Source organism: Indicator indicator, chromosome 1 (genome assembly GCF_027791375.1).
Source record: "Indicator indicator isolate 239-I01 chromosome 1, UM_Iind_1.1, whole genome shotgun sequence".
Taxonomy (NCBI): Eukaryota; Metazoa; Chordata; class Aves; order Piciformes; family Indicatoridae; genus Indicator; species Indicator indicator.
Genome location: NC_072010.1, coordinates 26073555 through 26101004, shown reverse-complemented (window position 1 = coordinate 26101004; position 27450 = coordinate 26073555). Strand labels below are relative to the sequence as shown.

The 27450-nt window shown below is 36.3% G+C and overlaps 1 protein-coding gene across 4 annotated transcripts in view; it reads right to left on the bottom strand.

The window, feature by feature from the left end:
- The window catches only part of NBEA (neurobeachin), a 486311-nt gene that overhangs the window by 32582 nt on the left and 426279 nt on the right, over positions 1-27450 (bottom strand). For all 4 annotated transcript variants that reach the window (XM_054387432.1, XM_054387415.1, XM_054387443.1 and 1 more), the window contains 2 exons: positions 21887-22039; positions 10610-10777 (listed from right to left, as the gene is read on the bottom strand). In XM_054387432.1, coding sequence (XP_054243407.1) covers positions 10610-10777; positions 21887-22039 — 321 coding nt within the window. The remainder of the gene's footprint in view (positions 1-10609; positions 10778-21886; positions 22040-27450) is intronic.

Below are 27450 nucleotides of genomic sequence, written 5' to 3'. Positions count from 1 at the left end.
CATTTATGTTTATAGATCTTAGAGATGGAAATTTTTTTTTATTTGTTTTGAAACAGAGCAAAATTATGACAGCAACATAATTTTCCCAAGTGTGTTATCTCTGATAATGAAAAGTCACTTCATGGCTTTTCTAAAGCAGAGATAAATGTGTTACATTTCCTTGAGTATGAAATAAAAAATCCTTAGAATTTTAAAATGTAGCTTCTTTTGTGAGCGGAACCACTACAGATTTCCAAAGGCTACAAAAAAAGGAGGTGAAGGAATAAAATAATTATATGAAAACTGTCATTATCATCCCTTACTTGGGAGTCACTAAAATTTACAGGCATTTTAAAAAGAATTGCTGCTGTCTGGGAGGCTACAATTGTTTCCACATGTGACAAGTAGTGACTAACAGCCCAGAAAGACTGAAATTCCAGTTGTGCTAACAAAAAATTGCCAGTAGTATTTCTCAAAACACCATCAACTGCATTGAGAAACCTGCTAAATTTTACAAGTCAAAAGCACTTAGTCTTTTTTTTTGTTTGGAAATGCCTAACTTGATTATATTATGGAATACCTCAATGAATTTACTAATGAATAAAGAAGTCCCAAAGGTCAAGACTAAAAAAATCCCATAAAACTCTGGGAATGTTGCAAACATCATTTCTCTGCATTAATAACCACACTAAGAGCTCCCTGATCTACAGTAATTCCTTCACTTCTTCTACAAGGCTCCCAAGGAGTTTGTAGCTACCCTTTTCCCCTCCTCCTCTGCATCAAGAGCTCCACATCTCTTCTGTCCTTTTCCCCACTTTGTTGTTCATAGCTTCTCATGCTCCCTTAGCACCTTGGTCTCTCTCTTTCTCAAGAAGACAGGAGTCGTGTAAATGTCCATTGTCCCACGCAATTCCATTTCCCCTCCTTCATCCCTCATTTTTATTTATTTTCTTCAGACATGCAGAGAAGTTTATCAGTCTAATCTGTTCAATTAAACACTACAGTACATGCAGGGCTTTATCCCAGGCAAAAATTGAAGGTACTTTTGTTTTCCCTATCATTTAAAAATAATTTTTAAAAGTATTCAAACTCACATGACTCTGATCCACCACCATTTACACTAACCAGAATGCTGAGCTGACAGCAGAAGCTAGTCAGTCTGTGGAAATTAATACAGTGGCATTATTGTTTGTATTCCTATAATAATAAAAATCTAGATATTGTCCCAGAGAAGAAATGCTACAAATCAAGAGAAGGTACTTGTGAAAAATCCTGTTACTTTTCCTCTTCATTGAGGCAGAAGAAAGAATAAACCTTTACTGTTCATGAAGATCTATGGAAAGAGACATGGAGCAATCTCCAGTTTGGGCAAAGCAGCAAACTGATCATCTCTGTCCTTATTCCACATCCTCATCTGGAAAGCAGACACAGACTAATGTAGCTACTGACAAAGTAGTTATGTTCATGTTATGCTTATAGCTACCACCATAACAGAACATAGCAGAATAAAAGATACAGATGAAAAAAAATCCTTAGTTTTCTATTTACTCATAGTGTACATTCTTCATAACAATACATTTTTACAGTGCTTGCCCATTCTACTTTGAAATTACCTACCTAATGATGCTTCTACAATTTCTCCTACGAGACTTGTGTAGTCAAATTACAGTTTATAGACCTTAGGAAACTTCTGCCATTAAGCCTGAACTTTCCTGTCTGAATTTGATCCTGTAACTGCTAGTTAATCTGACATCAGACTACGTAATATCCCTATCTCAGCTGGCAAGAGCAACCATCCAAATTCCTGCACTTTTGCTACACATCCCTTTCACTCTTATTTTCTGTATGGCTCTTGAAATCCTCATATATCATATTTCTCTGTCCTCTCATCACTAGGATACTCTGATCTCTTCAAATCTCCCTGGCAAACCTTCACAGAGAGTAACACACCATTCTCATGAGGAATTTCAACCAAAACATTAGAGAAAAGAGGGTCTGTTAGTGATTGTTTGTACCTGATGGCAATTTGGCCAGTAGCTGACAAGAATTCAGATGATTATAAGCAGATAAGTCTTTTGAACTCCTGAGACAGGCATCTTTTGATATAGAAAGTAAATAAATGAAGGTATAGGATCAAGTCTAGAGAATATCGTCATTGTGAAAAATAAATGCTATTAATAGCTCAAAGAATGGGTAATCTTTATTGCCAAAAGGAAAATTTGCACAGGTTTCAGAAATCCATTATGCAAAACATAGACATCTTATTTATTTCTACTTATTTTACAATTAAGAACTTCCCCTGTAGGAAAATGCAAAAGAAAATGAGAAAAACAGGGAAGCAAACAAAAGAACAGGCCTTCTGAAAGCTTGCAGTAATAGAAGAGGAAATGGTACTTAATCGTTAAAGAATGTATTTAAGTTGTGACTTCTTTCTTCTGGCTTATTATTGAAATAAAACATGATCACTAAAGACATTTTTAATGCTGGGAAAGCAGAACAGACTCAGTAAACCACTCAGTCAACAGACTCAGTAAAGTGATTTGTTCTAGTTTTATAAATATAAAACTACACAAAATTAAAAGTGTGACTTCATGTTCTATTTCTGCTTTTTTAAAAGAAAAAAAGACTAAGTTCATCAGTAAAATATTTCCTTGTTAATAAAATGTGGCAATATAACATGAGAGGGTTTCTTTTTTATCTGAATAGAAAGTATTGCTTGCTGATTTCTTTGCTCTAAGCTTCATCTTTCTATCACAAATCCTTTACCCTATGAAGGTGTTCTGAGATTTGCAAATCACATACTCTTGACTACAAAGTGTGGTTATGATGAAGGTCCAACCATCTGCCAGCCTTCAGTTTATCCACTGCAGGACACAAAAACTATCTCAGAGAACAGGCAAGCCTTCAAAATTAACAGCTGAAAAAGGACTGACAGGGAAGTAGGCAAAACATGCATATTGAAAAGCACCACATAGAGCATTCATGAAGCTTCATTGTGTATTAGAAGTTCAGTCTGGGAAACAGGTTATACTCTATATTTAAAATAAATGTTCTCAGCTATTTTCAGGGTTTACCTTATAAAGAAATAATTCTATCTGGATTATTTCCCAGAACACATTCTTCAAAACTTCACTTCATTCTTGACATAAATTGAAAACAATAATATAGATATACTGTACACAGGCTTCAAAATGGCATTAAAGAGGCACATTATCAATATGTTTAAAACATTTAGAAAGCTCAGCTTTGCATATTTCTAAGTGAATGACTAGATACTTAGACTGAGTAATATCTGTTTCAATAAACTGCTGTGTGTGAAATGTTTTGAATAATAGTTAATTTATGCTGAGGTAATGACAGCATAATATAACTGAAACCTCTGCTAATAGGAAAAAAGAAGCCCCTTCCAGCTATTTCTGTTACAATCAGCTGCAGTAATTTTCACCCTATCTCTCTCTCTGTCTCTCCCACATAAAATATTACTTTCAGTGCATATTAAAATGTTTGTTGCTAATTTTAAAAATCAATAATTGCTACATGTCATCCATATGGAGAAAAATAAAACAACCAGAAGAAAATTTTCGTGTACCAGACCTGTATTTTATATATTTCTGCAATAAAGGAGAGAAACTGCAGTTAAGGTTCTTTTTATATTGACCAAACATTAAACTTGGCTTGGATAAGACTCCAGGATGTTTTGACAAAAATACATATGAAATTTCTAACATAGATGAGAACTGGCCAAACAAATTGTTCCAAATAATACTCAAAGTAGATTGAGGTATTTTTCTGGGCTATGAGCTATTTAGAAACTCTCCCTAGGGTTACTTCAATGAATGAATTATCTGAAATATTTATCAAATATTTGAGGTTTTCTCAGCTAAGTAAGTTATCAGCAGTTCTTCAGTTTGAATGCTCTATGTGTGGTTGGTGATGTATGTTGCATGGCAGTGCTTACCTCTGTCTGTATGCCGAGTTCTTTATCACAAGTACAATCAGTAGTAACCAAATCCCAAACCTTCTTCTATGCCATTTTGGAAAAAACAAACAAACATTTGTATGCTACAATTTGTTTTACTTCCTGAAACTGTTACTTGACTATGAAAAGATTCTGAATTCTCATAAACATATAACAGCATAATCCAGGAATGGTCATGAGTTCTTGATCAGCACAGATTCACTAAAATGCTAACCACTAGATCATTGGTAACATGCTCATTAACTGGAGTTATCTTGATTAGTCATTAACCCAACTGCAGCTAATTATAGCAACGGTAGGAGAATGGCTTTAATTTGGAATCCTATGGATCAGATTACAATTTCTGACTCCTTGTCATAAATGGCTTGTGTTACTTAAAGTAGATGCTCCTAGAAAGTTATTTCATAGTAAAATTGGATGTTTCAGTTATTCTGCAGTAAATACCTTCTGAAAGGTATACCTTGAATGAGAAACAAGTAACAGAGCACACATTAATTGCAAAATAAAAGCCTATACATTAGGCAATTACTGTGCAGTAACTGGCCTTATGCAATTTACACTAATTCCTTATTAAATACTCTGATTTAAGATGTCTCCTCCCATATTCATTATCACCTGCAGGATTCTCTACCTCCAGAAATAAGTATCTTACCCTCAGAAAATTGCTGTGCTTTTCTTCTTGATCTACAGAGAGCTATCATACCAAAGTGTCAGCAAGTAAAAACTCTTTGTCTAGCATTTAGAGGATATGAGATCTGAAACTCACTAGAAAGACATAGTAATTATTATATCCATAGATGCTCCCAAAGAGAAACATCAAAATCCCTTTAGTTCTCTGTTCATAATCTTAATGCACACAAAACAGACACACAGGGCAAAACCACTGTAAAATAATCAAGGTGTTTTTCCCCAGGTTAGAAGAAATTAAAAATAATTTTTTAAAAAAATTAAATGTCTGGGAAGCAAAGTATTTGAGAGCAAAGGAGATGTAGACTTCTTGACAAAAATCAACAGGATGCGACTACATATTTGTTAGAGAACAGTACCCTTAGCATATAAGAAAATAAATTCTACTTTAATGATAGGTTTTATTTGAAAAACTATTCTTACTATACAGATTCCTTCAATACTACTTGGATGACAGGATTTACTTGAATACTCTTACTACACAAATTCCTTCAATTAACTTTGAAAAAAGTGGATATTGCTACTACGTGCAGCTTCCCACTTATTTCACCACTATCCATATTCATGCCTAAGCAGGACTGCTCCTAGAAAGGAAGGAAAGACTATACCTTGTATGGAGGCAATTAAGCACAACTGAACATGTAAGTCACTAGGGCTGTGGGTACAATTCAATCAAGCAGATCCATAGGGGTGGTTTTGATATTCTTGTCACATCAAAGAAACAGTGACCAGAAAGGAAAGATCTAACAAGTTAAAAATAAAGTCAGAATAAATAGGAATAGCATCAAGCAAAAGCAAGAATAAGCACCTTGTTGCAAGGGCTGGTGCTACTTTGAAAGCATTATGTAGTGTTATTAGAAGAGAGTCTTAATTTTTTCTTCATAAATTTGCCAGGTTCAGCCACCAGGGAAAGGCTAGCATTCCAGCTCCCTTTGTTAAAGATATATCTATCTTGCTGAGTCTTGACAGCTCTATCATGTCAGCCCTCTGTAGTAGCAAAGAGTGTTTCAGCAAGGGGGGGGGGGGGGGGAAGAAAGGAGAAAGGAAAAAAAAAAAACCAAATAAAAAAAGTGAAAACTGATGTGATCTACTCTGCTTCCTGTGGGCATATTTCACTATAGCAGATCCAGAGGGCTGCTTTGTTATTCCTGTCAGATCAAAGAAAGAGATAACAGAAGAAAATATAAGAGGAAAAATAAAATCCAGAAATGGGGATAACTGAAAAGCACTGCAAGACTACCACATCATTATGACTTTTCAAATTCTTTAAATATGCTAAATATCAAGTCACCAGCAAAGAAATAAATATTGCATAGGCCATATGCTCTGTTAGCTGGCAGCAAAACTGTCCTAGTAGGATTAGTTTATGGGCACAGCAACTGCCTGTCAAACACTAGCAATTTTAATCATTTTTCAATTTGCTGTGTGAGTTGCAAGAATGCTCAGGTATTTTGACAGGTGGCTGCTCAGAAGAAATAATCTGAGCCCAGTAGCTTCACACTGCTGTGCTTTCCTACACGCTTGCAATTCCTGTCTGATGCGTTTGGTGAAGACAGAGGAGGCACAAGAAAGTCACTGTCCTGTGCTGCTAAGATGAATTTGCAGCTCACAGAACACAGGGATGACACAAAGTTTGCCTAAAGTCTAGCACAAACCTATAGCTGTGTAATACAACATTTCACCTGATTTTTTTCAAAACATTTGAAATCACAAAAAAGCTAATCTCTAAAAGAAAATAAATCAAGGTCTGGCTGTAGTTTTAACCCCAAAATAGTATTTTTCTGCATACTAGATGTGCCTTCGTTACTATATGTGATTAATTTATTATGCACTAATTGCCCACTTGATTAATCTACAAGGTATTTAATCTACAAGGTAGTACTAAAAATAGTTTCAGTTCTTCTGTTGCATTTTCTAATGACCAGTGTAACTGTGCTGTTGCCTTTTGGCCACAACACTTTGTGTCATACATAAGCTAGTTCCTAACTTGAAAAAAAAAAAAGCACAACTCTACTAAGTTCCCAGGTGTTTGGGAAAAAATAAGGCTCTTAAAATCTGTAAACATTCTGGGAGAAATCAGGGTAGCTTCTGTATTTTCCTGAAGAAGTGAACCAATAACGTCAAAGTGCCACAAACAAACTGCACTTCAGATATCGTTCTTTATACATTAGCATTCCCAGCACCAACCTCCTGAAGTCAGCCAAATCTGTCCAGTGGAAAGGATTTGAATTATGATGTAAACTAACAGTAAAGACAATTCCAAATAACATCTAATGTCCAACATAACTACTGTTTACATATTAAAAAGAGATACAGGCTTTGTACTTGGGATGTTCTGTCATGTTTCTCCACAGGAGAAGACTGTCATGGTAAAGTTCATTATCAATTACTGCTTTACAAGTACAAGATGAGTTAAGCTGTCATAATTTTCTCCGCCAGAGATCCTGTGCTGTCAAAGAATGTCAATTTTTAATCTGACAAAAGGAAGAAAATTATCTGTTATTCTGACCTCTAATTTCTTGACATTTTAATGCTGTAATTGCTGTGGTTAGTGCTGCAACAATGATTTCACCTGTCAAGTAAGAATGAATCAATACCCTTAAGCTGTTCATCAAGTTTTGGCTTTCACCTCACTGCTCTTAGTTTAAAAAAAAAAAAAAAAACAAACACAAAATTTTACAAATAGCATATGAAAGTCTGCAACAAAAAAATATGATTTGAGGCCTCCTAATTTGGGCAAAATGTTTGTTTTTTTCTCCTCATTAAAATATGAAAACAATTTTGCAATGTGCAGAGTAAGAGAAACCAATAGACAGGATAGAACTGTAGAATTTCAAAATTTTGCAATCATAAAAGTTCAAAAGAACAAAATTCATCTTCGTATGCACTGTGGAGTGTTTAAGTCAGTAATTTCATCTTGCCTTCATCACTACTTGAAACCCATTATAGTGATCTAGTATTTTTTGTGGTATCAGAAAATTACAAAGCTGTTTGAAAAATCAAAATCAGTATGTTTAAGTGAATTCAAAATATTTTATACATCCAGTGCAGATCTTAAGCTGCCAAAGAGTTATTACAGGGCCAGACATATATGATTTCATTGACTATAGCAGCATAACACTTAATTCCAGTTTCATTCATTGTGAAATAAAAAACGAAGAAAACAAGCCAGATGGAGAGTCCTCTACTAAATAGGCTCAAACAGAACAAAAGCCCAAGACAGTAACTTTTCTAGTGTTAAAACAATAGAGAGTTCCTAGAGGGCTCCCCTGTACATGTGAGATGTAAGGAATTGCATGGATGAGTTACCCCACCATTGAATACATTTTTGCACCAGCCTGAAGGCTGCTGAAGTGACTCTTTGCAGTTCTTCACAGAAAGCTAACGACATATACCTTGGTGGATAAGTGAGGTTCTCAAGCAAAGGGCCAAAGTGAAAGGGCCAATGTATGGCATCAACAGGTCATGGGGAACTGCATTTTTAAATTATGTCTTTCAATCAGCTCAGACCTAAATGGAAGGGTTTTTTATTTGCAGTCTTATTTCACTGCACAGGTTCTGCTTGAAATCAACTGAATATGAAATTAGTTGTGGCTGCAGTTTGAGGAAGCTACCGTAATATTTGAGCCCATTGGTCTGATGATGGCTGCTGCCAATAAGGTTGGCTTATTCTACAGTTACTTTTTTGAGAACATTCACCATTCTCTGTGTGACCAAAAAAACCCCGTTTCTATTTATTTAGAAAACAGACATCAAGAGCATTTGGATACTGAGAGATGCATTTTCCTGGGTAACTGCAAATCTCAATTAATTTTGAATTGCAGTGTTTCTAAATTAAGATTGCCAGACACCACCACCTGCCACTGTAAAACATACTAAACTGCTCTGTTATGATTATTTTAAAAGGTGCTAGTGGCTCTATCCTCGTGTTTCTGTATTTATAAGTGCTCTTCACAGGCTTTTAAAGATTTTTTTATTTTATTTTCTGCAATACGTTGTAAAAGCAATAATAAAGTAAAAGAAAAAAAAGAGAGAGAGACAACAAAACTGTATATAGAACATATACTTGTAAGAGAAACATGACATACAAATACCTGATCTACTTGATCACCAAGATGTCAAAAGCTTTATTATTGGCCATGTTTCAAAACTAGTGCTAGTTTCAAAAATATAGCTCAAGGAAATAGATGAAGGCCCTAAATCTGTCTATACTTACATACGGATTGCAATTTCTGATTAAAAATGAATAAAAAGCATTTAAAAAACTTTTTATGACAAACCACAAATCACCAATGTCTAGGATCTCTTGGAGAAGAAAGTATACTATTTTTAAATGTATGCATATAGCTTGATGTAGCTATATATGAAAAAAACATTGGACTCATTTTTTCAAGACGTGCTGCCTTCTCATTCCTAATAATGAATATTATTTACTAATCTAACTTGTGGCAATAAATACAAAGTTGTGGTTTTTAGAAGTTTACATGGTTTATATGCTATTGATTGACAGGGCATGAGCTAGATGTACAAGTGAGAGAACAAAAAGATCTCCATGAATTTCTTGAAATTTCTGATGACAAGTTATGCATGTAAGTAGAGCCACAGGAGAGATGAAGAGTCTCATCATGTCATAATATGTTAAATAAGGTGCACAGACAGACAGACAGACTTCAATCCTGCAAGCTGCCCTGTGGGAACAGACCCTTAAAGTCAGGACATAGGAGTCTGCCCATGCAAATCAGGACTTTAAGCCATGCAAATCCCTTGTATTCATGGTGCTTGACATACGTTTTATGCTTTAAACAGTATTGCTCTTTCCTATCTCCAGGTTTGTACCTTATTGACTCTTCCCATGCTCAAAGTTTTAAATCCAGAAAAGCATTATGTAGATGTTACCATTACATATTTGAGGCAGTGGGTTCAAAACAGGCCTGGCCATTCTTCAAACTTAAGCAAATACCGTTTACAAAACACAAGCTTTGCAATGCGTGGTGTATAAATCCAGCTCTAGGAAGCTAGGGGTCTGATGTTTCTTCATTCTCCTCCTCAAAAAGCACCAAATGTAACAAGAAGCAACAATGCACTACTGAAAACCAATATGCCAAACCCCATATTTAGCTGAATGTGAATGCTTTCAGGGATCTGTTTCTTTCTGAAGTTTGTAGATTTCTTTCTCCAAGATTGTAAAACAAACAAACGAACAAACAGCCATCGCCTGGCAATGTATAAATTATTACTGTTTTGCATACAGCAGATGGCAGCTATCTAGGGGAATGGAAGATTGTGTGTACAGCTTCATCACAGCGGTACTCATCTAGCAGCTGTTGCTTCTTCACACTTTTCACCAAATTTCAATTGTTTTATCCAACAAACGGATGATATTAGAAAATGATCATTCAAATTACTAGTCATTAAATCCAAATACAGCCACTGGAAGGAAATGTATCAAGATAGCTAGCACACTTGCTTTTAGATTTGCTGATGTATTTAGAAAGCTTACTTGTACATATGTGCACATGAAGGTATTTTTTCCATGCATACAGTTATACAGCCATAATATTTGCACAAGAAATAGCAAACATTTTCTATTTTGGTAATTGTTTGATTATAATTTATGTGATTAATGCAAAAGTAATTGGAATAATTGCTAGTGCCATTGTGTCATACACAATACATAGTGTCACCAACATTATCTGACTGAAAAGGTTGGATTTTTTTCCCCATGACTGTGATGGATTTTTTTCTTCCACCATTTCTACTAAGTGAACTTAATAAGAAGTAAATTATAAAAAGTAGCAGAATATCTATTACACAATACATTAATTTCCCATATCATAACCACTAAATATATTATTTCTGAATTAAGTCACACAAAACAATTTCCTCCACCAGTGAAAGATGAGAAAGTGCCATTTCTTGTGAGATGACATTAATTTTTAGAATAAAATGGCAGTAAACACCTACCTCCCTGAGGACAGGATCAGTGATACTGTCCAGGTTCACAGAGCCTTCATATGTTAGGTAGTGGAAAACATTGAGTGCACGCACTGCTTCTGGTCCTCGTTGCTTGTAGCCAAATATAAGGTCAATCCACTGATGAAGCTGACATGATACAAACTCACTTTCCAGTGCCTGAAAGTGAAATTCAGAGTTAGGAAGTAAATTTCATCTTGCAAATTGTGTCCTACTTTTTCCTATTAACTGAGGAAACATAATAGGAATCATTACATTTACTGTTCAGGCTTATTTGATATATTTGAAATCCTTCAAAAATTAGAAATCAGAACTAATTATATTGAAAGAAACACTAAAAAGACATTCTTCTTTACTTCATCTTTATATTATCCTATTTTCTTCTCGGCTGATGGGTTTTTCCTAGCTGCAAGGGGTTTAATTATTAATTTTTGGGCTTGTCGAATGTCCTGGTTTAACACAGCCTACTCTCACAAGCAAGCCCCTCACTAACACAGATCAGGAGGGGAAGCACTGCAAAAGCCTTGAGTTGAAACAAGAAGTTTAATGAGATGATAGGTGTACAACTATCTCAGCCTGTTTCACAGAAAAGCACAGCAAAAGCAGAAGCAGCAGCAGAAGCCAGCAATAAAATGACCCCCTCACCCCCAACACCTGCAGCCAGCCCAACAGAAAAGACTAACACCACAAACCAGAAAACGGAAGCAGCAACCAGAAACAGGATGCTTCTCATGTTACAATCTGAATTACAAACCCCATGCTACTTTGCTTCAGTCAGCACTACCATTTTAAAGTTGACATGACGTCAAATGTTGAATACTCATCAGCAGACTCAACTGGCTAAACCCATGACATCAGGTAAGTTAGGTAATTTGCCAAGAAAGACCGATTAAAATCAGAAAACAACTTCCAAAATATATTTTCCAACTACTTCTAATTAGCCTTAAAGCTAAAATGGAAACTTGAAGATTAAAAAGCTGTATTGGCTAAATGAGGTTCTGAACTCCAGGTATAAACTGTGAGCAGTTTCTTGAAGGAGAAAAGCAATTTTTACACCCATTTTTGACATTAGTTTGGTTTACCAGGGAAAACACAGTTTAAACATGTGTTCAAGGATTGCTATTCCTTTGCTCAGCATATGGAAAAAGATAATTCTAGATAGAGGCAATGATGATTGTATTACCACTGAGCCTGATCCAGGCAGATCAACTTTTTTTTAACAAAATGTGTTTTCATTCATTCACATAAAAAAAGGATGTTGCTTCAGAAATAGTTACTGGACCCTGAAATATCATGCCATGCACAGCCCAATTGCAGCAGTCCTCTGCCCACCACTTCACATGCAGGAATCACTGCAGATAGGGAGAGCCACATGAGTCTAGCCACCTCTCTGGGTAATCACACAATTGTTCCTCAGATGTTTCCCTGTAATGCTCCACATGGAAAAGAAACTCTCTGTGGTTTGGTGGAAAGTTTTCTTTGTGCTTTGGTGGACCTGTCAAAACCCATGACTGTTATTTCTCAGGAAAACGAATGGGAAAGCTCAGGTTTAATGGCTGACATGTAGCTCAGTCTTCAAGGGCTTATGCATATTATAAGAAGCTACACAGATGCATCCCAGAGAACCACATAAAAATGTGTTGTATTCTTTTCAGAATCAGAGGCCATCACATGCAAATTGCAATTAATACAAGTTAAATAGCATTAATACTACTTAATACTAAATGCTATTAAACTAATGCTATTTGGTTTCAAAGCATGGCTCCCAATAAACAATTTTTAAATGCCAGATCCTTAATTATATTGCATTGTGTGTGTGTGACATGAAAATGTCAGCAACTACATCACCCCATATAATCTTTTTCATAGTATGCTTGATGTTAGCATACAGGGATAAAATTAAGTATGCCCCAGCAACTATAAATAAAGCATTTCCTGACTCTTAAATGCTCATTTTATAATGTTCCTTTGTATGTAACAAAACTTAAAATAGAATTTAATTCGTGTTGTCTTTCCAGCATCCATCTCTGATAGACTTACAGTGAGCAGCCTAACTCTTCTCTTCCTCCTCCAAACTCTGCATATTCATAAGTTTTTTATTGTGGTGGTTTTAAGGCTATGCCTTTAATTTCTTTTCACAGAGTTCAAGCAGAAAAGTACAAGAATGTAAATAAATCACAATTGGATGTAAGAAAGAAAAATAATGACTATTCCAAACACTTCCATTGAAGAATAGTGTATATTTGTATGTATCATTGCATTCCATTGTAGATGGTAGTTTTTGCTTGTAAAATACAGCCTCATTTGTTTCCAAGCTGAGATAGTCTGGTGTGGTTAATGTGGGAGGGAAATTTCAACCCACCACACTTTTGCATCTGTATATTTTATTTATTTATTAGAATCTAATTAACAAGAACGAAAAAATAATTGCTAAGCATTTGTCCACTATGTAGTCATTCCATTGCAGAAGGCCACTAGGTTGGTCCGGCAGGACTAACACTCAGTGAAACCATATTGGCTTGTCTGAAATCACCTCCCTGTCCTCCATGTACCTTAGTATAGCTTACATGATCTTCCCAGAGGTGAGGCTGACAGGTTGGTACTTCCCAGAGTCCTCCTTTCTACCCTATTTAGAATGGGTGCAATGTTTCCCTTTTTTCCAGTCACCACCGACTGCAAAGAGTCACCGACTGCCATGACTTTTCAGGAATCGTGGAGAGTGGCTTGGCAACTACATTAGCCAATTCCTTCAGGACTCTTGATGATGCATCTCATCAGGTCCCATGGACGCATGCATATCCGTGTTCCTCAGGGGGTCACGAATCTGATCGTCTCTTACAGTAGTACAAGCTTTGCTCCTCCAGTCCCCGCACTGTGGTCCATCCACTTGAGAGGTGTGAGAAGAAAGACTGACACTGAAAACTGTGACAAAGCTTTAGTGAGTTCCTCAGCCTTCTCCTCATCTGTTGTTACCAGTTTGGCAGTTGTGTTCATCCAGGGGTAATATACTTTCTGTGACTATCATGGTAGGGCCATGACAGGCCTTAAGATGTCTAGACAAGGTCCCTTTCTCTCCCCTCCTTCCTGCAGGAAAACAGGGCAATGAGGGAAAAAGAACAAAAGGGACAGGACTCCTGCCTGTCTGGTAAATAAGATGTTTATCTGGGGTGAGAGCGCATAAGCTGACCACTGTTTCCCCCAGAAACAAGGTCTTTGTTTCTGCCTTTTATGGCTATAGCCTGGCAGAAGGCCTTTCCATTGGGCAGCTACACGTTAGCTTCAGTGCCCCATTGGACCAATCTCTGGCAATTTGTATATATACAAGTGACTGGGTAGTCACCCTTGCCTTGCCTTGCTCAAACCTTGCTTCAAGCCTACTTGGACCAGTCTCGTAAAAGCTGCCTCAAGTTGCCCTGCCCTGCCTCAAGTGCCTGGTCCAGAGCCTGGGATAAAACCACAAGCCATACACAGCAAGCCAGAGAAGCCACAAGCCTAGAAGCCGGATCAGCCTGGCCTGCTTCCTCTTGCCACCAGAATCATGCTGTGCCTCAGTTTACCCAGGAACCAAGCAAGCGCCTGCCGCGAAGAGCGTCGTTAACTGCCTGCTGTCCACTGAAGCCAGATCAGCCTAGGACCACACAGTGAACTCTCACACAGCAGCAGCAGCATCTCCATGTGGGTAAAACCAGCTGTGAGTAATTAATTCATTGCCCTTTGGGTTTAAAGGTTCGAGCCTCCTCCCTGCTGTAATCGAGCGCTATCTGCTCTCGGGAACTTTCCCTTTCCACATTGTTGCCTCCTAATTTTCATAGAATAGTTTATATTTGCCCTAAGACTGCATATTCCCATTGTAAATATATATTCCAACCGTACAATGATCTTATCAAACAAGTTTTGGCATATTTTTATTAATAAAGGGTTACTATTTTTATTAATACCCATTTGCCACATTGTTTATTATTGTTGTGAGGGTAATTAATAAATAATTCCCCCCTCGACCACAACATAGTTCATAGTTCACAGTTGGGAGAGTCAGGAGAGTTGAACGCCTAGGTTATGTTTCCCTGAGGCAGTGTCTACTTGCATGACCATCCCTTACTCAGCAGCTTGTCATTCCAGGGAAGGTCTTACTGACCCTGGCAGGTTTGGAGAACTTCTGTTTCACATGGATGAACGGTTCTTTAATAACTGTCATTTGCTGAGTTGAATCTGCTGATATTCAATACCATGCTGCCGTTCATTATTAAATAGATGAGTGACTTTTTAACAGCATCATGTCATGTCTTCGTCTCCAATTCTTTAAGTAGTTTTATTGTGCTATGTTTGCAGGTCTAGTGGTTCTTTAAAGAACCTTGAAGTCTTATGTTCCTTGGGAAAAAAATCCCATAAAGTTTCTTGGAGAAACTTTGGGGAAATTGGTAAGGAGTAAATGTAATTATTTTGAACTACAAATTTCAGAAGTCCACAATATATTGGAAATTGGAAGAACTGCTGTCAGGGGGGCTGTGAGGATGCTGGTGGTAGCAAGGGGATTAATGGTGGTGTACCTGCCAGCACAGTGTGATTGAAGGCCAGTGTGGTAGAGGATTTGGAATAGAGACCAGAGTAGAAGGTGAATAAAGGTGCCAGAGATGTGAAACAGAGTGGCTCTTTATGGGCCTCAGCACTCAGTAGCCTCCCGCGGTGGGCTGCGATGTGTGCTGTGTGATGTTCATGTACTCATCATCAGAGTATCCTGGCGGGCATAAACAATAGCTAGAGTCCACTCCAGTACAGGTCACCAAAAGGCTACAAAGTTCTACCTGGCCCTTGGTTGGGGGACAAGGCTCTGTTTTATAATATGAACTTGTTTTAGTCAGGAGAAAGTTTCTGATGATCTGACCTGGTTTGTTGATGTTTCTCCCAAGTACTTCTGCAATGCTGCTTGTGTGATACTTGTAGAATCCTCTCCCTAATTTGCTCTAATGCACAGGCTGCTCCCCCTCCATGCAATTGCCTCCTGAAAATTTATGAGCTGTTCACTGTGAACAGTACATCATTTGGGTTTTACAAAATATGCAATACTCAGTAGGGAATAAGGTGACAGAATTTTCTGTGTAAAAAAAATAATTTGTAGGTAGAGCAGCAACAATGTACAGAAAAAGGTAACAATAATATCCTTAAAATAGGTGGTGATGGCCTTAAAGAGAAATATGTTTCAAGAAAATTTTGGCTTTAAAACATTTGAGGGAGGTTTATTTTTTCTGAGCATATTTTCAATATGAAATATAAGCCAACAATTTTACTTTAAAACCAATAATAATTATTAATTATATAATATTATTCATGAGGTTTAAGTTTCTTACTGTTAAATATAAATGGGTTAATATCTGCCTTGCCTTTGACAACAATTAAAATGTACAGAAAATAGTTTTATTCAGGCACTCCTGAACTGATCTTGTTTGAACTACTGCCATTATGGATACGTTTTCAAATAGCAGCATTCCAAATTGTTTTTTTTTTTTTTTCATGTGGTTTGTCTGGAAGTCACTTGTGTTACTGTTTTCAATGCAGTGGCTTCTACTGCTAACAGGTTAATCACAAACATTATTATACATCTAATGTATACATATTTTGAAGTAGTAGTACAATGAGTTTTGTGTGTTTGCAGCAAGAGTATGCACACGTTCCACAGGCTGAAAATACGACCTGTAGCTGTTGTAAGCTATTAGTAAGCTTACATTTACGTGTAAACAACATAAAGTGCTATCAATCATTATATCCCTTCTCAGACTTTTGTGCAGTATTGAATGCTGCACACTTGCCTCTCAGCTCATCTCAAAATTATCTTTTACAGAGATTCTAATAGGAAGCATTGGTTATATTCTAAGGCACACCATGTGCTGTGTAAAGTATCAGGAGTACTGGATATATACAACATGCTATTGAAATCTCTTTCTACCTTCATGTTTTGTGTTACCTGGGTACTTTGTGTCACAAGAGAAGAGGAAAACTCTGATGCTGCCCCTTGTCTGGACCACAGCTGTACGTTCCCCTCCTGTTTCTGCAGTTCCTCCATTGTTTCCCTCCCCTTCACAGTTACATGCTGTCTCTCTAAGAACTCCTACTGCAGTGTCTTGCTATTAAGTTATATTCAGTACATCTTAAAATATTTTCTTAAAGCCACTTTGGTTTTGTAGATCTGCTCAGCAACAGACCATGAACTGTTTCAGTGTGAGCTGGCTTTCTCTTCTCTCCCCTCATATTCATGCTCTTCCATTGAATATACAGACACTCTCTGCTTAATATTTCTCTGCCTCATTTACTGTTTCTTGTGCTGATTATCAGCGTAAAATCTGTATGACTCTTGCCAAATATAAATTGGGAAATACTAATATTCATTTTTAAAAAGTATTATTTTAATGGAAGTGACACAGAAAGTGCATTCTACAACACATTTGGGTTATTCAGGAATGTCTGCACAAGAATGGATCCTTTATGTGAGCAACTTCGAGGCATAAATAAGATTCTTCATCAATACAGAAAGATTTTATAAAAATCACTGCCACTTCCAATTAGATTGAAACCTGTTAGCTGAAAGAGTTTTAATTGCATTGAGAACAAACCTTGGCAATATACAAAATAAAATCAAAGTTCCTATTGAGGAAGTAATATCAAATCTTATCTACACATTATCTGGTAAAAAAGAATGTCAACTACTGCTGAATGATGAAGAGAAAAGATAAATTATCTAGATCCTTATATCACAAAGATTTTATAGTAGATGTTTCTAATGACTATTCAAAACATTTTTAATTATGAAATACTATGCATGTTTCTGAATAGCTAAGGAACTGTACAAAAATGTAATTGGCAGGCAGGAGAAGAGCACAAGTGAATCATTTCACAGACAGAAAGAAAATTCAATCTTAGTAACACTTATGCAATAGAAACAAAATATGTGTAACAAAACCAGGACACCAGTCTCTCAAAAATATAATTTATAGTGAATGCATTTTACTCAATGCTGTAATTTGTAATTTAATATATGCATAAGCCATAATGAAAATATCATTATAATTAACTTTGAATTACATAATCCTGCATCTTTTGTTTCAAAACTAAAGCATGCTTATTACAAAAGCTCTGCTCCAGTGTTTCACGGTGGTGTTCTCTGCCTTGATTTAACATGCTTGACTTACTGACTGAATCTGTTCTATTTCTGGCTCTCAGGACCACTCTAAGTCTGTGGGGACTGAGAGACTGAGTAGGACTACAGATGCACATCTGTGGAAGGTTTTATGCGTGGGGTTTTTTTCCCTGGTAAACTGGGAGATTATGATTGATGAGCCCAGCATTAGGGTAATGTTATCAGGGACACTTTCTGCCTCTGTCCTTTGTGCCATCACCGAGGTCAGACCATAATCATGTTAGCATAGAACATAGTGCTTTATTAATGTTTCATGAGTAACTCCATAGTAATCAGTCTAGCTTTGTATGGATAAATAAAACTGCTACAACAATCCCTGATGAATACGCTGAGTGCTTTAGAAGCTACTGTAATAAGTCTTACAAGTAACTGGACTGAATGTCTTTTCTGGTCTTTACACTAAGTCTAATTTTCAAAAGTTTCAAGGAATATCTTTTGATGGAAAACCATTTCCACTTCCATTTCTGTGTTTGGTTAAAAGTGTAAAACACTCAGCCAAACAATCAAATATAAGAAACTAAAATCATGCCTGCCATTTATTAATTTGCACAGAATTTTAGTAAAGCTTGTTAACCAATTGGTAAAATTACATTGATTTATGTCATTGTACCACTATGGTGTTCTCTACTATAGCAAGTCTCAGGATGCAATGCTGAAATTCTTTCTGTTATTTAAAGAAAATGGTTACATTCACAAATGTGCAAGTAGGCTGTATATAGGGATTTGTATTTACTCCCATGCAAAAATTACACATCACATATGCCTGCAACAAAAGAAATGAACAGAAGGAAATATTGTCAGCTAGGGAATAACTAGATCCCACTGTAATTGTATGTAGTATCATACAAGATTCTTTCCACTGAAATGAAATTACCACTGCTAGTTTCATTAGACAAGGGATCAGGATAATTTTTTTTTTAAATATTCATCAATTTTCTGTGGTTTCCCTGCCAACATGTTTTGCTTTGCTGTGTTGCTGTAACAGTTCCAGGCTCGCACAAGCTTGCTGTGTTTTACACGTCAGCACCACACCCAGGCCATTTTTTTCCTTCTCAAGATAGATTCTTGTATAACAGCCAAAGCTTGGCCCGGAGATGACCTAACTGAATAATACATCTGCTGGCTGGTTCAAAACATGGAGTCAGACACGAGATAGGGAATGTCAAACTTTCTGATCCCTTTACATTTTTTCCTTACTTTGATCAGTCTAGTTTCAGTGGCCAATGATACAGCATACTGATAGTTTACTGTATGTGCTAATAAAATCCTACAAGAGGAAGTTTGTCTGAAAAACAATCATTACATATTCAAGTCGCTACACTTTCAAAATATAATTCCATTACTTCTTACTATACATAGTATCTGCATTTTTGAGAAAGGTAATAATAAGCTTTATAAATAAGCTTATTATAGAATAAGCTTTATAAAAAAACTACACATATAACATGCTCTTTAAACATCCCCAAGTTGTTTGTTTCTACCTTCTGAATTCCATCCAAATGTGAATACTTCTTCTGTCATTGAGTCACCCTGAAGCGAGTCCAATATTCCAGGTGCAGTCTCAAAAGGACCATAGACAGGTATGACTGTGTACATCCCTTGTGATGCAATGATTCTCCATAGATGGCATCAAAATACATTTATTTCTGGTGTATGGAGAATTACAGAGTTTTGTCTAATCTAATTACTGCTCATTTGTCACTGCTCCCTTGCTCCTGCTTTATTTTATTACTATTTTTGTTACCAGACTCCAGCTTCCTATTGAATATCTTTAATTCTTTCTTCCCAAGGTGATTTTCAGTGTATTTTCTGTATCTAATTCAAATAAATCTATGCCTCTTTCTCCTGTTTTCTACACAATTCCCAACTCTGTGAACTTCAGTTGTTCACTTGAAGACAGCACATATCTGTGAAGAAATGAATTTTAACTACTGATCATGCTCTTTCTAAAAGTAGATGCTGGGATGAATAAAGGCCATGCAGAAATTGCCTCCAGGCAAAGCTGTATAATAGCAGCATGATGCTCACATCTGTGAGGATAGGAGTGGAAGGCAGTATAGGGAGGGTATGATACATAAATGCGATCATTCCTGACTTCAGAAATTTGTCAAGTACTCAGTTACTTGAAGCCTGTAATACTAATACTACTCTAAACTTAACATTGGCTTGTCTATTTCCTGGCAGCCTGAGCATACTCACACATATGGAAGCAGTTCTTAGTGCTACTACAGCTTAATACAGAAAAGGAATTTGCAACTTTTTGCTATCACCCTTTCTTGAAAGTATGTACTGACGGGATATAAATGTTATCCCTAAATTTATGCACAACAGCACAAAACTTTTATGCAGAGATATCCTAGGCTATTTTCTAAAAAAAAAAAAAAAGAAAGAAAAGGCAGAAATTACATGAGAAATATTGTGCAATTTAGGAAAAAGATTTTCTTCCTGTGATCTCTTATCACACAGTGACACTTATCCTCCTAGTTATCACTCCATCTTTGTGGAAAGGTAAAATGGAGAAAACACAATTTGAGATGTTAAATTCCTTATAAAATTTCCCAAAGGGAATCAATATGCATCTCACAATATATTCCCCAATAGGTGGCAGTTTAGCCTCTTTGTGGGTATCACATTTCTGTTCTTACAGATGTCAAAACTAAACCTCTCAGTCAACTTCAGTGTGTTTACTCCTGGGCCCAGTTTGGGTTTAGTCACAAAAAAAAAAAAAAAAAGGCCTTTGTGCAGTGACATGGGCACTCTGGAGACAGGTACTTGTGATTGCACATCTCATACTTGAGAATGCTAATGGAGTGTAGTGACCCTTTGAGGCCATCTCCTTCTTTACTAGTAAAATTGTACCTGAATTTATTGTACCCAGCTGTGACAATTACTTGGTTTTAGAAAGAATGTTACAATATATGCAGCTATAAGAGGAATCCGTCAAGAAAAGAAAGGAAAACGTTCTGCTTCTTCCTGACAACAAAGGACTACTCTCTGGAACACGTTTCTCCTGATTTGTGAAGCGCATGTCCTATGTCTCAAGTGATGAGGTCCACCATTTCCTTAGGGGACTGCTGTACCTATATGAAACCATTTACTTTCTAAGTGGAGGACACTTCTAAATAATGTACATGTAGGAATAGGTTTGTTTTTACAATATTCTCCTATTCTTTTGAACTTCATACAACTATTTCTACTATCAACTGCTAAAGGACAATTTTCTTTAAATGGAGAATTCTTGAAATCAAATTGCCAAACTGATCAGAAAATACCCCAAACTGCAAGACTTAAAATGCCACCACAAAACGCTACAGGCAATAATGCACAAGCTGAACAGTTGGGCAACTGAATGGAAACCCATAGGTTATTGAATGTATAGTCCTGACTCTGTAAGCAAGATTGAATAGGACATTTCAGAGAAGATCAATTTCCAGAACAGAGCCATAAACTGAACTACTGCCTGCCAAAACATCAGAATATACCTTGGTTTTCCTAATAATTACTAGAACCATATGTATGTAACTCTTATTAATAGGATCATTATTGATCAAATTAAAGTAAGAAAGATACAGCATAGATAAATGTATTTCAGGCTTAAGGTCTGCAGATTTCATGGTGATTTACATCCGAGCAGTTCTCTTGCAAAATTTCTCAGAGACTGCAATTCTTGGCTTATGTTCACATTTCTGTACTTCCAGTTCATCTCTGATGAATAGGAAATGTATAGCTTCAGTCAAGTAAGAAATATAACTTGCAAGGTATCAGCATTTTTAATTTTTTTTTTTATGCAGAAAGTGGTGAGAAAGAACAGACTTAAAAGTTCTCATGCTATCTTTTATCACCCAGTTCATGTCCATCTGATTCTTTATCATAAGAGACTGAATAACTGAATTTAATTTCCCATGATTTCAGCGTATGGAAAGAAAGTCTATGGTAAAATAAAGGGTTCTGTCAAGCAGGACAGAATGCAAATTCTCCTTCGCTTTCTATATTCTTTCTCTAAACCTAGTTCTAAAGAGATGAAAACCAGCATTAGGTCAGCATGTTAAAATTGATGATAAAATTAAAGTGCAGCTTACCATCCTGTTGATACGGACAAAATCTTCAGGCTTCTTGGCCCATGGCGGAAGATCAACATCATTCACAACAACTTCATCTTCCCTGATTCCTAGATTATAGCCATTACTGTTGACAAACATCTCTGGTAGGTAGTAAAATTCTGGAATTAATTCCTATAAAGGAAGAAAGACACAATGAGACTTTACATTTATACAAAGATGTCAGATGGTGCTGCCAGAATCAGGCTCTGTCGTAGTACGCATTAAAGCATCCCTGGTTTTGCTTATGTTTCTGTGCATTTTTAAAAGAAATTTTACAATCTGTTTTCTTGTACTTATGGTCAAATGTATTTTTTATAATGGAATATTCAATCTTTGTTTTTCTCATACCTGATTTTATGAAAAGCCTAACTTCAGAAAGCAGTTCAAATCAATAGAGGAGATTTTTTTCAGAACAGGTAACAGGTAATAATGTGTCCAGAGAAGGGCAGCGAGGCTTGTGAAGGGTCTGGTGCACATGGCCTGCAAGGAACATCTGAAGGAGCTGGGGTTCAGTCTGGACAAGAGGAGGCTGAGGGGAGACCTCATTGTTCTCTATAACTACCTGAAGGGAAGTTGGAGTGAGAAGAGGGCCAGCCTCTTCTCCTTGATGAGAAGCGACAAGACTAGAGGAATGGTTTCAAGCTATGCCAGAGGAGGTTAGGCTGGGTATTAGGAAACATTTCTTCACTGAAAGGGTTATCAAATGTTGGAATGGTCTGCCCGGGGCAATGGTGGAGTCACAATCCCTAGAAGAGTTCAAGTGCCATGTAGACCTGGAGCTTAGGGACATGGTTTAATGTTGACCCCTCAGTACTGGGTTGAAGGTTGGACTGGATGATCTTTGAGGTCTCTTCCAACCAGATGTATTCTGTGAGTCTGAGATTTTGTGATTCTGTGATAGAAGAAACTGTATGCTAAGCATCTTTAATCACTATTCAATTAAATTACTTAACAGGGGTGAAAAAGTTGGTGATATAACACTGTCATGATTTTACATTATCCATATTCTTTAATTGCACAAGAAAAGGTGGGAATTCAGTTACCTATATAAGGAAAAAGAATTCAGTGTAAACTATTTTTTCTACTCTTAGAAAAATTAAAAAATAAATGGAGAAAAAAATGTCAGTACAACAAAAATCCTTAAAACAGAAATACTTGATGTTTAAATTTAAAGATCAGTAAATGAGTAGTGAAGATCATCTACACAGTATTAATACATTATAGATAAGTTATGGATAGCAAATAGAAATGGATATTGACATAATAAATATCAACATTTGGTGCTGTCCATTATTTTAGCAGTAATTACTGAACTGCAATAACAAAAAAGCTATAAAGCTGTCTACCTCTTTTCTAATATCCAGATATGGGTTAAATTCACTAAATCACATTGTTAAAAGCATTATGGTATTCAGTTGTGTAACATGATCAAAACTGATGGCACAGCACCTGAAACCAGAGTTTCTTTGTGGTGCTTTTAAGGGTGCAGACATGTGAAGCATAAAAAAAAAAAATCACTGCAGACAAAAACTTATCTAATTAAATCTGATGTGCAGCTCCATAGAGAGTAGAAGAGTTAAAAGCATAGATGGCCCTGTCAAATGTATTCATTAAAAAAAATGGAAAAAAAAAAGAATAATATATTTATGTTACAAAATTAAATGTTTAAGAAGACAATTTAGTTACTTCTTTGCATCGTATTTAGTATACTATAAACAGTCTGAACTCAGATCAGACTAAACTACAATGCCAATCAATATCTAACCAATGCAAAATGCTAGCCAAGTTTGACATGCCTGAGCTTGAACAGTTCATTATGGAATGAGTTGTAATTTCATAAAAACCTATCAAAAAAATTAGAACTACTACATGCAGTAAATAATAAAAGAGCAGCTACAGCAAAACCAAACTAAAAGCAATGCTGGATATCCTATAAGGTTAAAAGAAAAAATATTATTTTACTGACAATCTTCAATTAGATTAGGTACCCTAATTTGCCCAGAATATTCCTAAAAGCAAAATTCTGCCTGTCCCATAAACAGGATTCACTCTCAGGTTCCCCACAAAGTGTTTTGGTTTTCTCTGAGGGAGTCCAAAGAAGAATGAATTATCATCACAGTTGGAGGAAACTAGAGATCAGTCTTTCTAGCTCTCAACAAACTACTAGTAACTTGGGACTAAGAGCTGGCCACAACTCAGTATGTGCTACCATACAAATCACTGATAAACTAAGAATGTTGTCTTATAAAAAGGAAAAATTCATAAGAATATCAGAATGCTGAAACATTACTCAGTCTAAATCAAATTAAAAGTCAATAATCAAATGAAACTATTCAAATGGACAAAAAAAATACGCAAAGTTTATTTCTATTTTATACGGAAGTCCTGAAACACATACCACTGGTTTTAATTATCACCATGTTTTATGCAACATGGTGGTGCACTAACCTGCACAACCAAACAGCAAGCACGTTTTTGATTCCATCAAATATACTGTTAAACTTCCTTTTTCAATTTTAAATGTCCTAAGATTCAGTTGTGAACCTTTACATCTAACATATCTGAAAGAGATGTGCTACCCAGAGACAGAAGACCAGAGAATACTACTAATCTTATGGCTTCAGGGCAATCTTGAAACAACAGGATTTAAGTCACTGAATATTTTAATGGTATTTCCATTTAGTAATTTTATCTTTGTTACTATTTGCTTTCAGTGTAATTTAATGTTCCCTTGTCTGATATAACAGAAAACATAAACAGATACAGAAGAAATAGAAAGCATGTGATTAACTTTCTTCATAAGATTTATTGTGTTGTATATGTTTAGTTTGACCTGTCTTATTCTTGTGCTCTGGAAAATAACCAGTGCCAGACTTCTAAATCCTTTTCAAATAACTCTCTCTAGAACCCTAATCATTTCAGTTACACATCCGGTATTTATTTAGTTTTCAGTCAAAGCAACAAACCTATACATAATATTAAAAAAACCCCAAACCCAAACATTAATAAACCTGCTGTGTTAGTGTCTCAGCATTATCTTTAATGTTAATTTTAGTGCAGCTTACAAAGTTCTTTGCTTATTTGAGTACTATTTAGCATGAATGGAACCTCTTCTTAAGATATGAACAATGTTGCATGCTGTCTTTCCCATAGTTTACATTAACCATTTGATACTCCTTTTACAATTTTGCTGTATTCACCATTGACTAGACTAAGAAACCACAACACTTCAACCCAGCTTAGGTAAACCCATCCCCTTCTCATTTCTAGAGAATGCACATATACTAAAATATAGACTCACTATGAAAACTTCAGTCATCCTGTGAGCATGAATTTGCTAATATTTGGGAAAATCTTAAAAAATGCATATTTAGCCACTTAGATGCATAGAAAACATAACTAATCTGGAAGACTGCAGTAGAAAGCTTTGGTTTTGTGTTCACTGTTCTGTTGTGAATAAATGAAGAAGCAGTCACTTCTACCTCATGCTGTAGGCAGGCACCCACTAAGGATGTAAAGGTGAGTACTACCTTACCCAGAGCCCCTGAGCATACTTCACTAGGAGAAGTAACAAGCTGGGAGAAGCAGAGAGAGGAACAATTAGCAAGGACAGAGCAGACAGCAGAGACAAGACAGAGCCTGAGAGGTTTCTGGGGAAAAGAAGTTGCAGACAGGAGCGAAATCTCAGTGGAGATGGCAAGATGACAGCTGGGGCCCAGAGAGAATTGCTTTAATCAAGAAGCCACTGAAAGCTGCAAGAATGAACACCCAAATGAAGAGAAGGATAACGTTAGGAAGGGCTAGAGTTACTTACAAAACTTACGTGTTTTTCTTAGCCAGAGATAGAGTTTGTTTCATAAGTGGACTTGTGCCAGTTCATATTCTAATAAAGACTATGGCTAAAGAGAGACAGCTGTTTTGGTGCTTTTCCTATAAGGACAGAGAACTGATATCTCAAATACGTAACTGTTCCATCGTCACATTTGGAAAGGTGACCTTGCCCATTCTTTTATTCCAGAAGTGTTTCAGCTGTACTAACTTTTCCTGCCAGATACCTGTCTTCCTATTGTCCCAGAGTTTGCATGACAGCAACTCCACAATCTTTGCAACTGACTTTAGTACTCTTCTTCTGAGGAAGATTTACCTAACACCTGGCCTGACTTTTTCATTACACAATTTAAGCTGGTTTTCCTTGTCCTAGCTATCCATCCCACATACAGACAACAAATTACTGTTTCCTCTTTGCTTAATTACATTTGGAAAGCATTATCCTACCTACAGCCTTTCAGCTCCTACAAGCCCAAATGAAGAGCAATAGTTTTACCTTCTTGATTGCCACCTTGCTTAAGTCTTAGTTACCGATGTATAAAATAGTCTTTCAAACTCCCCAAATCAGCTAGTAGAATTATTCCTAAAGAGTGCATAACTTACTTTATTCCTATACACACTTTGGCCTTATAGTTTGCCACATGCTCAAAACACAGAAGCCAAAATGTTTTGATCAACCTCTGTGGCCTTTAGATCAGAGATTAAGAATGCATAATTTTCTGACATCTGCTATTTTTCATTAATTTTTATGTAATTTGCCATACAATATAGCTTCATCCAAGCCATCACCAGCTTCATTGTTTAGAAGGGTCATTGTTAAATTCATGCTGAAGATAGAGACAAGGAGAACCAGAAATTAACAGGGTAAAAAGGTATCTCAGGGACGATATTTACACAAGGCGATGGGACACAGAGTACCTTCTGTCTTCCAATCTGCTTTTCACTTAACAGACAGAATAGTAGGTAAGTGGATCCTTAAAACTATTGCACCTTTAGTAGCACTAGTGGTAAAAGGTCAATGAAAAGCCAAGTCGATGCAAATGAATGCTTGCTTGAAACTCCCATAATATTGAGAAGTTTATGTTTCCAGCTACAAATATTCATGAAAGACAAATCTCAAAATATTTTCTTCCTACTGTACAAATATTGAGTCAGTCAGTGCAAATCAAGAAACGAAAGAACACATCAAAAATAATAACACAAAAAAAGCTTCCCCAGGGGTTACATCAGTTTGTAGGCATAAAATAAAGGAATGGGAAAAAAAAGTAACTGAAGATCAATATATTTGAAAAGTCTGATGCTTTAAAAATATTAACAGACCAGTTAAGCATTTTAAGTGCATATCGTTATTATATGCCATTCATTTGATATATAATTTTGTATTAACTGATACAATTCAGTAAACTTTAGTGGTTTCTTTGCTTTTGCCAAAACATATCAAAGGTTCTAAATAAATCTTTCCAACTACATATCCTGTCATGGGTAATTTCTTACCACAATAAATGCACAGAGTTCAAAGAGTTAATAAAAATAGGTATTCTAGTGATCTAAATCTATTTGCAGTAATTTCTGTCTAGTTCTCCTTGACATTTCACACGCTGGTAACCTCCTCTGCTCCCCTTTCATACACACTTCTAATAAGGCAGGTTAGCTTTCTATCATTTAATAGTCAGCTACCTTTCAAACTGCCTGCGATGCTTGGCTCTTCTCAGATG